This window comes from Haemorhous mexicanus, chromosome 8 (assembly GCF_027477595.1).
Source record: "Haemorhous mexicanus isolate bHaeMex1 chromosome 8, bHaeMex1.pri, whole genome shotgun sequence".
NCBI classification, from domain to species: domain Eukaryota; kingdom Metazoa; phylum Chordata; class Aves; order Passeriformes; family Fringillidae; genus Haemorhous; species Haemorhous mexicanus.
The window spans coordinates 28,086,396-28,104,557 of NC_082348.1; the positions used below are offsets into that span (position 1 = coordinate 28,086,396).

The 18,162-nt window shown below is 36.8% G+C and overlaps 1 protein-coding gene across 2 annotated transcripts in view; it reads left to right on the top strand.

Annotated features, from left to right (window-relative positions):
- The window catches only part of PGAP1 (post-GPI attachment to proteins inositol deacylase 1), a 33,966-nt gene extending 15,853 nt beyond the window's left edge, over positions 1 to 18,113 (top strand). For both annotated transcript variants that reach the window (XM_059853381.1, XM_059853382.1), the window contains 16 exons: positions 1,004 to 1,055; positions 1,277 to 1,354; positions 1,920 to 1,995; positions 2,269 to 2,342; positions 2,433 to 2,484; positions 3,171 to 3,237; positions 4,088 to 4,196; positions 4,536 to 4,574; positions 5,623 to 5,716; positions 6,350 to 6,440; positions 6,639 to 6,836; positions 7,060 to 7,192; positions 7,601 to 7,651; positions 8,805 to 9,028; positions 9,378 to 9,482; positions 10,315 to 18,113. In XM_059853381.1, coding sequence (XP_059709364.1) covers positions 1,004 to 1,055; positions 1,277 to 1,354; positions 1,920 to 1,995; positions 2,269 to 2,342; positions 2,433 to 2,484; positions 3,171 to 3,237; positions 4,088 to 4,196; positions 4,536 to 4,574; positions 5,623 to 5,716; positions 6,350 to 6,440; positions 6,639 to 6,836; positions 7,060 to 7,192; positions 7,601 to 7,651; positions 8,805 to 9,028; positions 9,378 to 9,482; positions 10,315 to 10,453 — 1,582 coding nt within the window. In that variant the 3' untranslated portion in view covers positions 10,454 to 18,113. The remainder of the gene's footprint in view (positions 1 to 1,003; positions 1,056 to 1,276; positions 1,355 to 1,919; positions 1,996 to 2,268; positions 2,343 to 2,432; positions 2,485 to 3,170; positions 3,238 to 4,087; positions 4,197 to 4,535; positions 4,575 to 5,622; positions 5,717 to 6,349; positions 6,441 to 6,638; positions 6,837 to 7,059; positions 7,193 to 7,600; positions 7,652 to 8,804; positions 9,029 to 9,377; positions 9,483 to 10,314) is intronic.
- Positions 18,114 to 18,162: the final 49 nt, after the last annotated feature.

Below are 18,162 nucleotides of genomic sequence, written 5' to 3' on the forward strand. Positions count from 1 at the left end.
TTCTGTTTCTTTAGAATCCTGTGGCAAAGACATAAATGTCACACAGAACCTTCAAAAGAGTGGATTAAAGCATCTCTTTCTTTCTTATTTCAAATATGCTACTGTCATGTGTAAAGTATTTAGAAGGTGTGTGGTTTAGTGGTTTATTTGTCACGGCATTCATTGCACAATAGATTTAAAATTTTATCTTAGACTAAATTTGAAAAATAAACTCCAAGTGAATTTAATCTACCTTTCAAATTAGGGAAAGCTTCCAGGCAGAATTGAACTAGCAGAGTTTTTATGTGTTCTGGGATCACTGAGGTGTACAGCCACAGTCCTGCTGTGATAGCCAAATGTCACAATTACTTTTTCCTGATCCAAGAAGTTGGCTGTTACTCCTTTGTAGAACCTTGGAAGTGATGAAGTTTCCAGTTCAGGACTGCTGCTTAAACCTCACCTAACAGTAGTGGGTTGGCTGTCCTGAGGTCATGAACACTATTTAGAGAAACAGCAGTATTCTGGTATTCAGAAAATCAAAACCTCAAGGGACCAAATGGATGTGTTGCAGCTCAGTGTGTGAACACATTTTAGAACTGCTGCAAACTGTTTAACAGCTAATCATTGTTTTTATTTATATGATCTATTTTAGGCGTTTTCATAGGAGAATTTGTGGTTTTGATGTTTAATAGATGCTAATAAAACTGCATGATAATTCAATGCTAGTGCAGTTTTAGCTCATGAAAATTTTTCATTTTTTATCTGAGCTGCCTGGCTAATACACGCTGCAGCTTTTCTGTGTGAGAGAGTTGGAGCTTTGCTTGGCTTGGTTTTGCACAAATAAGATTTGCACTATCTGAAATTACTTCAGTTTGATAAATTACTGTGGTAGCAGTAGATCCAAATTTCTTCTCAATTTAAAATGTTAATTGTGACAGAGAGAAGCTGGTAATTAATCCACTGCCATAATGCTGGGCCTGCATAATGAATATGCTCATCCTTTAATGTGCATGAATTTTTACAGCCTGGAAGCTGCTGATTTATCCTGGAGAGCTGAGTTACTTCCAACCACCAAGGTAAGTGTGGACCTAGCTTGTAGGAGAGAGAGGTGCTTCAGGGGGTGGTTGCAAGTCATAGAGGAAGGAGCTGTTCTGTTTGGAGCATTGGGATGGATTGGATTCCACAGGAACAGGGCACAGGAGCTCAACAACTGGGAACTGGCAAGGGGCAAGCTAAGGGGTGTGTTCAGTAATGGCTTTGTTACTTCCTTCTTTCTTTTTCTTCCTTTCTTTTTAAGGTTGTAATGCTGAAACTTCTGGACTATCCTTCTTTGTCCCACATTGTCATTCAGGTACCACCTGCAGTTGGCAATAAGGTAAAAAAATACAACATTCAGGAATTGCTTGCTCAGTGTTTTCATAACTTTCAGGGGCTATGGCAGGAGGAAAAGGAAGCATATTTAATATGTGCTAAGTTACTTTGAGAAACCACAGACCCACAGTGAAGTGTGGTTTGAAATAGCTTCTGTAAGGGCTCTCAGGATCCCAGTAAGAGGGACATTGAAGGCTTAGTGTGTTACCCCATCTGGATCTGGCAGACCTTTCCAGTTAGTCCTGGAAATGGCAGGGTACTGAGTTGGAATTTCCAGTCTAATCAGAGCTGACATTGCTTTCTGTGACACAAACACAGTCTCTGAGTCTGGGGTGTATTAATCCATGATCCAAGAAATTATTCACAGCACAAGTGAGTGTGATGTTCTTCTCTGAGTGTATCTTCAGATAGTTGTGACAGAGGCATCTTGCAGTGAAATTAGCAATGCACAAAGTTCAGGGTAAGCAAAGGTAGAGGAGAGATCACGTGGGAAATAGCCTTTGTACTTGCCAAATTATTTGTAGTCTTGTGCTTTGGTTTAGATCTGTTTTTAATATCTTCCATTGCAGTATACTTTGGGCTGTGAATTCTTCAAAGAGGATTCCAGAACAGTCCAGCTCCCTGTAACACATCTTTTTTCATTTGGTGAGTATAGCATATTGCTTTTGGAAAAAATGGAAAACTAATATAACTAACCTTTGGGTAATAAATTTGCCTAAAAATGTCAGGCCAGGAGGTTTTTGGAGCTTGTTTTTCACTGAAGCTAACATTGCTTTTGTTAGTAACAAAGAAATAAGAATTGTGGGGGTTTAGACTTACAGAAATGAAAGTATGTAATTCTCCTGGAAAAGAATCTGAATATGTAGTGAGTTCTCAGATAATTTTATCTAATAAATGAAAATACTGTATCCTTTCCAGGGTTTTCTTCAAGCAAAATTCTATTAAATTCAACTGGATTACTTTACAATGTACAGCTCCAGCACTTCAACCAAGTAAGAATGCTACTTAAGTTTTTAAGGTCATGTAACCACTGTTTGTCTGGAGAAAAGTGAGTGAATTCTATTTTTTTTTTTGTGTTCTAGATATATCAAGCTTTCAAAATTTATATAGACAGTCACTGCCAGTCACTCAAAGGTAAATAGAAGTCTTCTAAAGTACAAATTTATTTTAAAAATTGTTGAAAATTTGTAGAAACTAAAGTCTTCTCACGCAGTGGAGTTTAGGCCATGCTGCTGTGGGCTGTTCAAATGTGTCTGCCAATATCCACTTTAAGAAGGATGGATCAACAAAAATGAGGAATTAGTCTTTTAATGTTTGTTTTTTTATTTCCCAGCAAAGGGAAGTTGAATTTCCATCAGGATTCTGCCTTATATTGAAAGTGTCTCTTGAGGAAAGCACATTGGCCTAGGATTTTTATTTGCTGATAACGGGACTCAAATTTGAATGTTGAGCTACATAAACTTAAACAGGATGGGTTGCTGAAGGATCCTGTTTCAAAAAAAAAGAAAGTGATGAATTTTATTAGACTGAGGTTTTGTTTCATACTGAAAAGCAGAACTCTTCTCAAAACTGTTCTTCTTTTAAACATTGATGCCTCACTGTCTTGTCCTGTAACAACCTGAGTTTAACCATGTAATTCTGTTTGCTGCTAACTGCTCTGATCTGCATTGCAATGTCAATTGCAGTGTAACTGCAAGCCCAGAGATTCTCTGTAGTGATCTGTGTGCCACCTTTGTTTTACTGGCCCTGTAGTTTTTAGAGACAGTTGGCACATCTGGTTCTTAATGAAGGTTATATTTGGTAATGCTGTTCCATTTCAGAAAGAAAACCAAGTGTTTATAGACTTCACATCCCCTGGTCATATGAAGACTCAATAACTGTGGCAAAGTAAGGACTTCAACAATTAATAACTTCTTGATATGTTTTTTGAAGAACAGTTGCATCCTGTTGTGGTAATATTCCTGATGTGAGATAGTTTCTCCAGTCTTAAGTATTTGGCTTCTTCATCTTTTCCTCATTTACCTTTCTGCCCTTGTTGACAAAGTTGTTTTGACTTTTCCTAGAATAAGAATTCCTACTAATTGTTTGCTTAATGGTTCACAGTAAATTTCTTGTAAAAGAAGTCAGATATGCTGCTCTGAAATTCTCAGGACAATCATTGACCTTCTCATCAGTGGAGAACAGTGGCTTCTCTGGATGCCAGGGTTTGGATTACACAGCAGCCCTGTGTTTGCTTCAGCAGCATAGTCCTGACAAAAACAAATTATACAGCTTGAAATATATTTGTCACTTGGGGAGTTGAACAACGTGACTGTATTTCAGATGGTAGGAAAACTGCATTTCTAGTTTATTTTAGAAGTCTTAAGGATACCTCACAACTTCCAGCCCCCTGTGTTTTCCAGCAGCATAATACCTGCAGGAAACAGAATTGTGTTCTTGAGGATATGTTCTTTCCCTCCCTGGCACTCAGCATATTTGCATGCTCTGTGAGGCAGTGTGTCACTTGTCTGCTTTCCTTAGTGCCATGTCCCAGGATAGTTCAGAGGAGAGGGAGCTGAGGATGTCACGTAGTTCTTTGTGACAGGATGAACAAGTTCCTTACACCATTTTGCTCACAGCTTGAGGTGGCACTTGGTGTGGTAAATCTGCTTTCTGTGCCCTTGTTGAAGACTGAGACACCTTTGGTTTCTCTGCTGGGTCATAAGGACAGCAGTGACCATGTATGTTGCTGTTGCAGAGTTCCATCTCTTGCTGAGATTTCTGCCAAACTGCACATTGCTCAGCCTCACAGTGACAGCAGCCTTCCAGAGTTAAACATCTACTCTTCCCCAGACTGTCAGTACGAAGTGAGTAAAACAGTTTTATTTTATAGCTAGTTTGCATTGCTGGATAATTTTTGCACAATTCAGTCTTTTAAACCATAGCTAGTTAATCTGAATAAATACTAAGCAAATCTAAAGGTGGGCTGTTTGGCCTTTTTCACAGGTAGTGTGTGTTACAAGTATTTTGCAGCAGCTAGGTTAGTACTGAAAGTTGGACTCTAAGACTTGAAAGCATTTGCTTTTAATTGTCAGTAGTAAGGTTTGTAGGATTGCTGTATTCTAGAATTTAAGTTTGCTTCTTAAAAATGAAAGTAGTTTGTACTTAGGCTTACCATTGTATGAAACAATTTTTTTTTTTTCAAGGTAATTCTGAAGACATCACTTCTACAGGTCCTTGGGCAGGTGAGAAAACCTAATACTAAATTGTTTTTTCTATGTCAGTAGCATCTATAGAAATTTTTACTTCCTGCCTTGCTGTGGCACTTCAGGTCCCTTCTCAATGCCTAGAGGAGCACTTTTCAGTGATCATTTTGCAGCCTTTTCCCTTGGCAAGGACCCCTCCTGGATGAATGTCAGGCCCTGGTCCTTAGAGGAGCAGAAAAGCTCTCTAGCTCTAAAGAGCTGCTGTAAATGTGGAGTATGTGGCTCAATATCTGTAGGTCACTTTAACTTTCTTGCCTGATGAGTCAGTGGTGTTAAAACTTTAAAATACATTTGGCATCAATTAAGTTGGGGGAAAAAGCCTGAGTAGGTCCATATGCTCCTTTTCAACAAATCTTCTTTGGTTATCAATGAAGAATCCATTTGGACATGGGGATCAGTAAAAATAGACTGGCCATCTGCAGTTCTCTGCATCTAAAGAGTAATTAATTTGCAAGCACCTAAGTGTAGTGCTGGAATAAAACTGGCAAGGTTCTCTACATGAATATATGCATTTAGAGCCAGGATTTTTCATTTTGTTGTTATTTTACAACATTTATAGAATTTATAGGCTATTGGTATATTAATCATTACTTGAGAGAGTGGAAGCCAATTAATACATGCATATAATTGCTTCCAAAAGTTCTTTGCCTAAAAGCATAGATAATTATATGCAGATTTTGCTTGAAAAGAGGCCTTTAAGTTGTTTTAAACTTACTTTACTGAAATGTGATAGTTGATTTTTTTCATACTTGTCTTGATTGGGAAAAAAACCCCAGTTGTTTCTAATTTGATCATTTATCCAAACCTGTTTCATTAACTGCTTATGAGAGATTCTAGTATTTCCCATCTATAACATTAATTGTTTTTGGAGATTATCAAATATGCATTAAAATGAGAAGCTGGATCTTTTAAAAAAGATTTTCTAATCTCATTATCATTCTGGCTTCATGATAATATTTGTGTATGTGTTTTTAAAATAGATTTTTAGAGATAGAAATGAAGTTATCCCTTTATCCTTGTCTTTCAGATAGTAAGGTTCCATGCTGGTGCTTTTCCAGTCTATATTGTTTCTAATATTCTTCTTACTTATGGAGGACAACTGAGCACATTGAGATCAACAGGTAGCTTTCTAAAAATCTGTACATTTTTCTCTGTCACAAGTGTATTTAGGGAAATTGCTTATTGAATTTACTGATGAAAGACTAGCTAAATGTGAATTTTTTAAGCTAAATATCATTCAACTTACAGAAATACTTGGATCCATGCTCTTAATTTTAATTTTTTCTTGGCTGGTAGTTCTTCAAGGTTGTGTTGTAGCAAAATATTTCTGTTTTATTTTAAATTACAGTCCCTCTCTGTGAAATATTGGTGTTGTACAGTAGTTTAGAATTATCAGAAATCTACTTAAAAATACATGTAAAAGTTTAAAATACATTGTTCATGTGCAGAAAACACTATTTCTTGCAGGAAGGTGAGATTTGCATTACAGCTTTGTTATGCTGTCATGCCTTCAGACAAAATGGATTTTTATTAAAATTCAGGGGTGTTTGTAACAAGCTCCATAATGTCTCTAGAAGCTCCTGTGCCATATTACCTTAATGGGGGTGACCCAGTGGAGGAGGGCCTTGGCAAGACATGGTTATCTTGTTTTCAAGTCAACTCACATTGTCTGAATTTCTCTTTTGTTGTGGATGATGTTTGTTGAGGCTCATGGCGTGGCAGTAACTACAGATGCTCTCTGTTCTTGATCCTAGGCCAGTGTTCAGACTTCTCCCTCGAGCTAGTTAGGACAGCAAAGCCCTACAAAGTAGAACCTCTTATAAGCATTGTTGTGTTTCTGCAGGGGTGAGTTTGCATCATTTATTTGTTTAAAGCAGTTTCCAAACCAGAAGTTTCAGTAAAACTGTTATTTTAGCTGTAGTCACTGTAAACACCTGACTCTTATTGTGCTTGAAAGACTGTAATAGAAGGAATAGTTGATAGATATCTAACTGTAAGAGCAATTGGAAGTGATAAATAATACTGCTTTCATGTTTTTGGCAGGTTTAACTGGTTTAGAGAGATATGGGAATCACTGTCACTACCAGAGGTGGATGCTGCTGTACTGAGTAGGCAGGATGCATGGTTCCCCCTTGTGTCCCTGATTCTATTTCTTTTTGGGACAGGCATTGCCTACTGGAGTGGAGTATTTTTCTCTACATCTCTGAGACTCTTCTCTTCATTATGGTTAACTCTGATTAGGTAAAACAACGTGATGCTATATAATTATGCTCTCCTAGATGACTTTGAACCCAACAATTGTTTTTTTGTTTGTTTGCTTCTGTGTGAATGCTTAGGCAAGATTGAGTTCTGGGCAGATTGAATTTATAGATGATTTTAGACATCTGGGCTTGAAAGCAAGCCCAGGTTGATGTCTGAGAAGAAGTACAACAGGAGTTTTGTTTCTGGTTTGTGTTTTTTTTAGACCTCCTGAACTTCAGAAGGATAAGTTGATTACACCCAGCAGACTCTGTGGGATGATATCCCTTGCTTTGGTTAGCTGGACCACTTGTGGTGCATTTGCTGTGCTCATTGTTTATCTTCAATACTTGTTCAAGGTACTGAAAGGCTAAATATTCTGTATGTGTAACTGAATTGAAAATTTTAGATGCTTTGAATTAACCCCAGGTTAAAAGCAAAAATTCAGATTACCCTTTTTCATCCATAAAAGAAATGTTATTATTCTCATACTTGAAATAGGTATTTCTAATTTCTCACTGTCATAATCTTATAATCTGCAGAATTTTTCTTCTTCTTTTGGCAATGCTTCTTACAAAGAAATGTGTGGTTCCACGTGCCCACAACAACAATGCAGAAAATTGAAAACTTTAACTTACAGCTAGGCAGTATTATAAAAACAAAGACTAATACCTCCCTTGAAGAGTGAGGAGTCCTCAGTTTCTTTTCCTGTACTCCAGCTTTTGTGTGAAGAATCCTTACTAATCAAGCAACTGCTTGTCTTACAGGTTGTAAAGCTGCATGTAACTGTAAGAGCAGAGCAAAACATGCACAACAGGGTGAGTCTGTTTCCTGCTTCTGTTCCAAACTCTGGCCAAAAATGGTCTGGCAAACTTCTGCCTTGGTACTCTGAGGTTGTGCTGCAGTGACTGGGTAGCTGTAGTTCACCTGCTGCTACAAATGTGGGATGTGAAAGAGCAGCCAGGCCATGAGCAGCCTGCTCCATCACACATGACTGCTGTTGGAAGTTTCTGCAATGTGAAATTCTCGTCTGAGAAGAAAACTCTGTCTCTGAATACACACAGATTAACAGGGTTTGTCTAAATTTTTGGTATTTGATTAGGCATGGCTTATCTTAAAAGAAAATAAATTCCAGGCAATAATCTGTACTGCAGGTAAAACTGCTTTTTCTAGAGGGGCAGCGTGTGGAGTCCAAGGGTTTTTTAGTCCAGATGAATATGGAGTGAGACTGCTGTAAACAGGGAGCTGTTAAAAACACTGTGAAGAAGTGTTGGGTTCCATGCAGTGTGAACTTTGTGTTCTGGATTACTTTAAGTTATAGGATCAAAGATGTAAGCAGGTGTGGATAACAGCATATGATAAATACCTGCTCTTTTTTGTCAACATAGAGCAAAGTCTGACACAGAAAGTTGTTGAAAGTTTTCTTTGGGTTTCTTTGAGTGGATTTTTCGTGTGTTTAGTTGAAAATCCTCTCCTTTCATCTCTGTATAATATTTTGTTTCATTTGTGGGTTTTTTCCTGTCACTGGAAGTTAGTATCTGCCAACTCATTCATTTACCTTTGCTATTTATTCCTACAGGTAATATTTTACTCCCAGTTGCATTACTTCCTATATCTTTCCTGTGAATGATCATCTGTGATTTTTCACCCCCATGCTTTATTACTCCTTTTATTTTGTTCTCCCCCCTTCCAGGAACTGCTTTTCATTTCATTGGTGTCAGGGCATTTACAGTCTCCATTCTTTTCTTCCATAGACATAAAAACTATTAGTGTATGAGAAAATTCTGGTTAAATTTAGGTACTTTAAAATTGAACTTTACTCTTGGTGGCTTTTTGAGGCATAAATTGCATGTTTTCTTCCTAAATCACAGCTGGTGTGATACTGTTAGGATATTTTTCCCCTCATCTTTCCCCAGCGTGGGTTCTTCCAAGCCTGTGCACATTTTTGTGACTTGTGTCTTTCATTTCCAGGATTCAGGCCACTCAAAAGAAACCTCACAGAACTCCAGTACACACACAGTCAAAGCCCAGAGTTCAGTGGACAGCATTCCAGAAGCAGCACAGTCTCCTTCCAACAATAAAACATCTGCTGAAGCTGTTAACAGTCTTAAGATGCACATTACAGTCCTGCATTTATTCACGTGGATTGTGCTGCTCAACTTGCCATCTTTAATTTATTGGTTAAAAAATCTCAGGTAAATTCTTAAATTGACACAAAGGTGGAAGAAAGTTACAGGAACTTTTGAAGATAGTAAAAATGATAAATGTTTGATTCTTGACATTATTAGTTACCTTACAGTTTTAAAGATTACTGTTAGTTATGATTGTTTTCTCTATCCTGTCTGGTTTGTATTGTGGTGTAAATAGGTGTTAAGTGGATCAGTGATATGTTGAACAAAGTAATGTTTCAGAAGGGGTTTAAAATCAGGCTGGGATATATATATATATATATAGATTTCATGTATATTTTTTGTCATCAGCACATGGATGTTATTTGGCAGCCTAGTTTAGAAGTGATGTGCTTTTTAAACCATTTCTTTGCAGGTACAATGTTAGGCTTGATCCTGATCCCTGTAGATCCACAGCTATTATCCTTGTATGCATCTTAGAAATTCTAATGAATTCAGATACTTCTGAAGTGAAATCAAGGTACTGTAGCCCAATCTCTAGCTTTGCTTTCCTGCTTCTTTGTGAATCACCATTTCTGTGGTAAAACTTAATTATGCTGTGATTGTTCAGCCTCTATAGAGATTTGTGAATCATGTGGTTAAGTCTAAAAGATGAGCTAAAATGTGTGCAACAGTACCTCTAGTTCAGCTAGGAGGAAAAAATTCCCTGTATTTGCCACATGGAAATAAATGAGGTATGTGCTGTCTAAGCAATTGGCTGCATAATAACTTCTTGAAATGTGATTTTTTTAACTCACAATTCATTGAATTCTTTCAAGTGTCACAGAATCCAAATACGTGGAGCAATTATTGTCAGACAGTTACAAAGAAAAGGGAATTATACAAGATTATAGTTATGTTCTTGTAGCTCCCCTTATGGGAGGAGAAATATTCTGTGTTCTCTGCTGGATTAAGAAGTTCTGAGAACTTGGTTTTGCTGACAGAATATTTCTTATTGAGATGTGAAATTAGTTAATGCCTCATGAATGACAAACAAGAATAACAAATGTCATTTATCCTCTTGACCAGTACCTGTTATCTCAAGTGATCCAAACCATTAAGTCTTCCTGTGTTACAGAGAACAAATTTCTAAATCAATATAGTATTTTTAATGACATTAACCTTTTTGAATCATTTCTCTTGCTTATGCATCAATTTTTATGGCCTATTAGACCTAGTTGCTCAGTTTTAAAGATTAACAAAGCCTTGAAATAGAAGTTATTTTGCAAAGGAAAATAATATATGGCAATTTTTGCATACTTTCTGCGTATGTGGCTACAAAATGCTAATTTTTTTTCTTTCTGTTCTTACAGTAAACTCTTGAAGATTGCAGCCAAAGTTCCACTCCCTTTGTCTGTTGCAATGCTGGCCTTTGGACGGATGCATTTATACAGAGTCCCACATTTTGTAACCTTTTCTCTCCTTCTACATGTGCTGTGCTGTTTTGTGTAATGTTCATTCTATATAGGACAAAGCACCCTAGAAACTTAACACTGGAGATGGGAAAATTGCAACACAGAAATGCCTAAATTAATATGATCAGTAGTTTACATTATGTGGGAAAGAGGACAGAACTGTGAATACTTTACAGAAAATTCATGGTTTTATTAAGGTTGCTTAGAAAACTTTTCCTGGTGTTTATTTCATGTCTCTGAAAATGGAGTGATGTAACTGTGTGTAAGCACATGACTCATATCAGTGCAACATCTCAGTACTCTGCCTTGTAGACACCTTGGTGTTTCACTGTACTGCTTTGTGGAAACAGACCTTTTTTACTCACTGTGCCATGCAGTGTCTGTGTTCTGAACTTGCATCTCTTGCAGGTCTGAAGTATGCTGGTTAAAACTCAGTACATTTCAAGCACACTGTGACTATCACAAAAACCACACAGCCAAGTATACTTTGAATTATTTTATGTTACATTCAAAAGCTGCCACATTTGTGTCTAGACAAACTAGAATGTACTGCTTATATAGAACTGTTATTTCTATCAAATCATTTGTTCAATCAGTGTGAGTTGAACATTTGTGAGATTATTGCAAGTCTTACACATTTTACTTTTTGTGAGAGTGAGAAGACAACAGTATTCTATGTAGCTTTCTATTTGGGAAGGATACCAGCAGATTCATAAACAATTTGCTGTAATGTTGTTTTAAAACATTGTCAGTTTTCTCTGGAATTTTGAAATTAATCCTTGGACTTTGTCCATATGTAGAAGCTAGCAAACGTTGAGATGTGGTGTGAGTTACCAGTGCAGTTGCTGCACTCTTTCTAAGTGGACAAGGCAGGCTTTTTTCCTATTGTAATCAGAGAACCAACCATCTCCTAATAAATGCCAAAGCATAAAATGAATATGGAATAGTTACAACCCTGCAAACTCCTGTCCTGCCATACAGTGCCAACTTCTGCATGTGGGCAAACTCAGTAATAGTGGGAAATACGGACCATAATTATTAGCTCTGTATAAATTTTATCTTAGTGCCTAGATGCTACAGTGACTGCCACTTATAACAAAGCCTCCAATAGCTATGTGTAAGGAATTCTGTCCTCTGGGCATGTGTTTTGCCAACAAGAAATCTCAGCAGTCCTTAGGTTTAAATGATGCATTGATTCTGTGTAGAGATGAGCTTACTACTTGCTTCTGTCTTAGCTGTGTCTGAGATACCTGTTACCTTCATCTGGAGATACTAGACCAGCTCAGTCACCTTATAGGAATACCAAGAGGAAATCTGCTGCTCACAGTCAATCAAGTATACTCCTGATACAGTAGTACAGCCAGCCTGACCCATTAATTCCATCATATCTTAATAATCTTGCCTAAGTGCCTCAGTTATTTCTAATGTGTTGTTAGGGTCAATTCCTTTGAGCTGGCTGGAAAGACTCAATTCACACAGTGACTTTCCAAAATGAAGGACAAACATGAAGAAAGCCACATATGTTTTGTTTGCTTATATCCATGTCAGCAGTTCAAGTTATTAGTAAGTCATTCCAAGTGCTGTAACTGAGTAAGGGTATTGTAGTTAGCCAAACCACTGTCACTGTAATCAGTAATCTATGTGCTGGTATTCTAGTCTTAACCTTTTCAAAAAGAAGGTTAGATTATATCTAGTGTTTGTAAATCAGAAAAGTTATTTGAATAGATTATATCTTGATATTTTCTAATCAAATGTATGTTACAGTATATGTATATAAGATAATTTGTGACTTAATATGCTTGTAGCTAAATGCACCAGTTGGTTTAGCTAGAAATTGCTGTTCAGACATAGAAGAATAGGGTTGTACTTGCAAATGGCTGTGAATGAAAGGTGGTGGCAGAACTGCACTAGGGCTGGCAAAGGGCTGTGGAATGTGCAGGGTCTGAGTTCTGTGGAAGATAGTTTTCCTTGACTTTCATGGTCCATTTGGCTTATCACTTTATTTTACTTCTGATTTTGTTTTGCCACCTTAACAGGCTCTTTCTGCATGAATCCATTTGTTGGAACTATTGGAAATGAAACAGACTTGATATTTGGTATCTTTAATAGCTTTCAAAATATGCCATAAAGTGAAACATACTGAATTACAGAATTACAGCAGCATAGGATAACACCTTTTTTTTTTTTTTTTTTCACTTAATTTTTTTTTTTTTTTAAGATGGAGTTCTATTGATGATTGTTAGCACTCTTCATAAAGTGGGTTCTGGTATCTTGTGTATTTTCCTGCCTGATTTTCAAGTTGGAGGTAGGAATAGGTATAATCCTGACTCTGAGATCCCAGATAACAAGAGTTTTTCACATCTCCCTCAACACTCCCTTTCCTCAGAGATGGTTTACCTTTACTGGGGAAAGGAGGGGAAGTCTTACTCCTGTTTTGAATTTAAATGCCTTGTGTGCCATTTAATAGATTTAAACTGTTGTGAGGGATGTGTGTCTGGATTGTGCAGTGATTATGGATGGACAGCTTCAACTGTTTTGCAGATTAGGAGTCTAATCCCAATTAGATTTGCCATACAATGAGTGGATGGTAATGGGATTAGAACAAGTCTCAGAATTCATCCCATTCTAAGAGAGGATGAATTCTCCTACTTGTCATTCTGAAAAGGACTAGATTTTGTAACAGTCTGAGGTTGTTTTTCAGGTAAAATGCAATGATAGTTTGTTGTTACTTTTGGACAAGAAGCTTCTGTTAGGTGAATCTGTAGTTCTGCCACTGTTCAATTATCATTTCAGCAGAAACATAGGATAACCCTATATATATATATCTACACTGTTAATTGCATATATAAGGAGATGTAAATATTACTGAAATATCCTTTATTATGAGAGGGCTGCATTTATAAAACAGCTTTTGGCAAATACATTATAATGTCTCTTACTAACTTCAATTACATTAAAATTCCACTTTATTCTTCACATTTTAGCTTATCTAGACCATGTGGGAGGAGACTAAGGCACAAATTGTAAGGGTTTAGACCTCAGGATGTATTCAAAATAAGAACTGTTTATGTGGATCTAATATAATTTTTTTTATAAGCTATCAGAAACAGAATGAGGAAACAGGGTAAGAACTTAAAATACTAAATGCCACTAACTTTTGGTACAGCAGAATCTTTCTTTGACATGGAGATTTAATGAGAAGCTTTGGTGATAGCTTCATACCCTGAAATTACTCTGGAAGTCTACAATCTCTTCTGCTTGTCATCAAACACGTTCCTCACAGTCTCATCATGCTGCAATGATGTGTATCTAACACTTCATAGAAAGTCTCTGTGTCTGATGAGGAAAAACTCACATCTTCACTGGAATTACCAAGTGTACCTTGGAACTGAGTGAATTAATGTTGTCCAAAGTTAATCTTCTTAGTTGTGATTTAAAAGTTGCAGTGGGTCACATTTCAGCATCCTGCTGAAAGAGGATTGGTTTGGGGGTTTTGGTGGGAGGTTTCTCTGTATGTTTTATTTCCAAGAAACCTGCAGTAAATGGAATTTAAGTTAATATTATTTCTGACATGTAGGGTTGTTCCCTGATTTTGGTTTTAAGTGAGCTAATTCATGTAGCAAATCATTCCTTAATATTAATTTGCTACTTTTCAAACCAAATAGATGAATAATGACAAAACTGTGAGCAGTGCAGTACTAATACATTGTAGAAGGCATAGAGACTGCTGGTATGTCTAAGTGAGTTTTCCATCTATAACCTAATTGGACTAACTTTAAAGTCAGTGATTAACAAAATAAAATGTATTGGCATTTAAACAAAATGTATTAACAAAAGCATTGCATATGTCAGTGTTTGATACATCTCATTTTCCATGTGTTTGCCAGTAACAGGTGAGAAACTCACTTGGTGTTCTTCTGAAATCTGATCAATCTGACCCACCTGAGAGCACAGAATAAAGTCTGTTGTGTAGTCATGAATAAATGTAAACATTTGAGAAACTTTCATTTGAATCAAGTTATTTCAATACAGGGTTGAGTGTGTTTAGACGTTTCTTGTATTTATACTGAGATAAAACCAGCCATTTACTGACCTTTAATTCTCTGAGCTATGGAAATGTTTTTGGAAGTGGTTGTAGAGTCTGTACAGAATTGTGCTGCTTTTCTAAGTCACTAAGCTAATAGAAAATTGCTAGTTGTAAAGTAGACTGAATTCTTGTTCCTTATTTTCCATTTAATGTTTTAATGGCAAATGATTCTCACTTAATTTACAGCTTTGACTTTTTGCCTTTTTCTTTTTTTCCTGGGAGATAATCAGGCTAGCTTTTGTAAGCATTTAGCACTGTAAAGTATAAAATTTTCATCACTGTTCCTTTAGGGGATACATACTTTTGTTACCAAAGCTACATACTGCTGTTGTATAGCCTCTAGGAAATGTGTGACAATGAAGGACAATTCAAAGCTAATCCATTTTTAATTTTAAAGTACAATTTTTACCTTTTTTTAGAGCCAGAACTTTGAACTAGAATATTAGAATCCATAAAGTCTTAAAAAATTTGAAAACCTTTTGCAAAAACTATACTTTCTGATGTATATTTTTATTTATGGGTGAAAGTGTTCAAAGCTTTTGATCAGCTCATCTATCCTCAAACTCAAGTAAAAGCATACACTTTGTCTTATTAATAGACACTGCTGCTTGTAAAAATGAATTTTAAGCATTTAGAGAGAGAGTTCCATAGCTCTTACTTAAGCAAATCTGGCCAGCCCTCAATTTTTCAGGTGTCTAAGCACGTAACTGCCTCAAATATGTGCTTACTGCCTTGTAGGATGAAAACCTGAACTGTGATATTTTGAATTTATTTTCTTAAGATGTGAGGTTTCTTTCTGCATTTTTACATGTAGGCAGATTTTGCTGTTCATGCTGTCATAAACAAATCCTGTAAGCATTGCCTCTCTCCAGTTATTGGCAGCTTGTGCTCTGGATTCTGTAGGAACCTGTGGTGTCAGAGCTGAGTTTGTCTCTAAAAACCAGGAGTGGTGAACATCATAATATTTGTTATTTGTGGCACACCATTGGGGGTCCTCCTTCCCCATGCAGCTCTCTCTGGTTTGCAGTGTCTCTGCCCTGTAGTGCCAAGCAGGATGTTCCCAGGACAGTGGAACTGGGACTGCCCTGGCAGGAATTGCAGCAGCTGTGTCCTGTAGACTCCTCCTGTTTGCTGAAATATCAGCCAAGACTGTTGTCCCCTCCCAACTTGAATAATTTCAGGGTATACCTAAGTATCAAATGTGCAAGTGTGTTGATGTTTATTTTTACAAAAGGCTAAGTGCACTAATTTAGGATCCATTCAGGCTTCAGTATTTTCCACCCACTTCAGTCTGAGTTTGGAAACAGGATTTGAGACTGCAGCACCTGACAGCTGGAATGCTTTACAGAAGTCTACAGGTAGTAGACAGGACACATATGATTGGAGTGCCAGACCAAAACTGAAATGTGAAATTCCTCACTGTGACTTTAAACTTGTAGCTTTCTAGAGAGAGAAAAAAAAAATATATATATACTGTGCCTTAAACCAGTAAATGAATACACTCTAACTGTAGCCTGTGGACTTCCATAGCCTTATATTCGATTTTTGAAGTTGACCAAAAATATTTGTGTGGATCATACTGAAACTTGATTTGGGGAAAATGCTTAAAAAATCATTTTGACCCCTTGTTACACTTAGAGAAATGAAGATTTATGACAAGTACAGCATATTTTTTGTTTGGAATCACACCAACAAAAGTCAGAAAGCTTTAGCTGACCTGAATTTTTCAAACATTTCTGTTGTGACCAAAAGAAAAATAAGGAAGGAAAACTAGTTGCAGATATCTGTCTCAGCTTTGAAGTCTGTGTGTCATATTATTTTTAAACATTTTAATATTTGGTCCTCAATAAAAAAAAAATCTCAATTTTAGTTTAAGCAAAATACTGTATTTAAGCCATTAAATAGCAAAATCTTCACCAGTGTGAGAAGAAAACTTGACAGGGGCAGGGTTGATTGTTTGTGTTAAGGCTCCAGAAGTTTTGAATACTAAATTTTACATTTTAGTAAAAATATTCACATGTAAATCCCTGAAAGTTCACATGTAGATTCCCTTTTTTGGAGAAAAAAAAATTGCACTTTTTTCATCCTAACTCATTAAAGAAAACTAGAAATACTTAAGATCTTAAAATCTTGTTGATATAGTAGAAGGATTTCTTATGTGTATTTTTTAATACAAAGAGCTCAGGAAAAGCCACTGCTGGCTTTTCTTATTTGTCTCTAGAGGATTCTTTGTGTGTTTTGAACAAACCCCCCAAATTTTGATTTCCCCCCTCCCATATAGCACTGAACCTTGGAAAGTGATGCCATCTCAGAGGTTATGGTTGTACTGGGGGTATTTAGACACGCACACAAACAACTGCCTGTCAGCTGCTCACAGAGCTGGTTTGGAGCAATGCACAGCAAAGTTATAAAACATTTCCTTTCACTGAGCTCCAGCTTCAGTCTGGGTGCTGCTGCTGCTGCTGAGCACAACATGCAACACACAAGCTTTGTGTCTTCCCTGCTGCTTAAACTCATTCCAGTCACCTCACTTCTTATTTTGTGGTGATGTTTCAGCACTCCTGGCCATTGGTGATTTGCTAGCCACTGGAATGTTCTAGTATTGAAACCCTTGAGAAGGTAGAACTACTGTTAAGGCCTTTATGTATGATGATAACTCAAGAGAAACTGTCTAACTTGATTCCCCACTGACCTTTTAATTGTTTTTTCAAGCACAAAGACAGAATAATGTTGGCCAAAATACCTGTTTTGGGTGATTAGTGAGGAAGGAAGATTTGTTGGTTGCAAAAGGACTTAAAACTTAGAAGAAAACATGTAATTTTGGGGAAAAACTTATCACTTCCCAAGCAATCTGTCTTAGAAGTTTTTAACTCTTCCTCTGTGTTCAGTTATTATGTAGCTACCACAAATCTGATGTTGTACATGAACTCACTCTTAATATTTACAGGTTTTTAGAGATGTTGACAGGGTCTTATCTATAAATGTTTGAATAATTCTATTGCAAATTACTGTGCTTATAAAAATGTTTTTAACTAAGTTCTTACAGATCATGTCATGTATCATAAACTTCAGCAAAGCCCTTGTGAGATGCTGAGAAGAGCTTGGAGAAGAGGTGTTGTGATTTGATGTTGCTGAAAGATGAAATCTCACAGTCTTTAAAAACTACATTTAGATATTCTTTTGTTGTAGTTGAGGGCAACTTGATTGGGAGCTGCTCTGGGATGTTCCTATTTTGTTTCCTGGTTTCCCTGGCTGCAGTGTGTACTTCAATTTGTTTTTTGTCTTTTTTCTTTTACCTAAGTGTGCATGACTTTAAGTACATTGTATAGCAAATCCCCTGCTAAAGAAACACTTCTGTATATTTTTGTATGGTATTCCAACGTGCTTGCATTGGTACAAATGGTTGTAAATCACAAAAAGTGCCACTTGCCAGTGCTGCTCTGTGGAGTGTTGTCACCTGTATGCTGTTGTACAAACATGCTGATGAGTGTTGTGAGCAGTGTTTGCCTTTAGTCTTGCCTCAGGTACTCATGTGGAGCAGTTTGGTGCTTTTCCTTCTGACTTGTAATACTTGGGATTCGAAGCAGAAAATAAAAGTAGTAAACAAAAAGCCTTGTGGTTGGAGCAGTGCTTTAACAGGTGCTTCTTTCACACCTCAA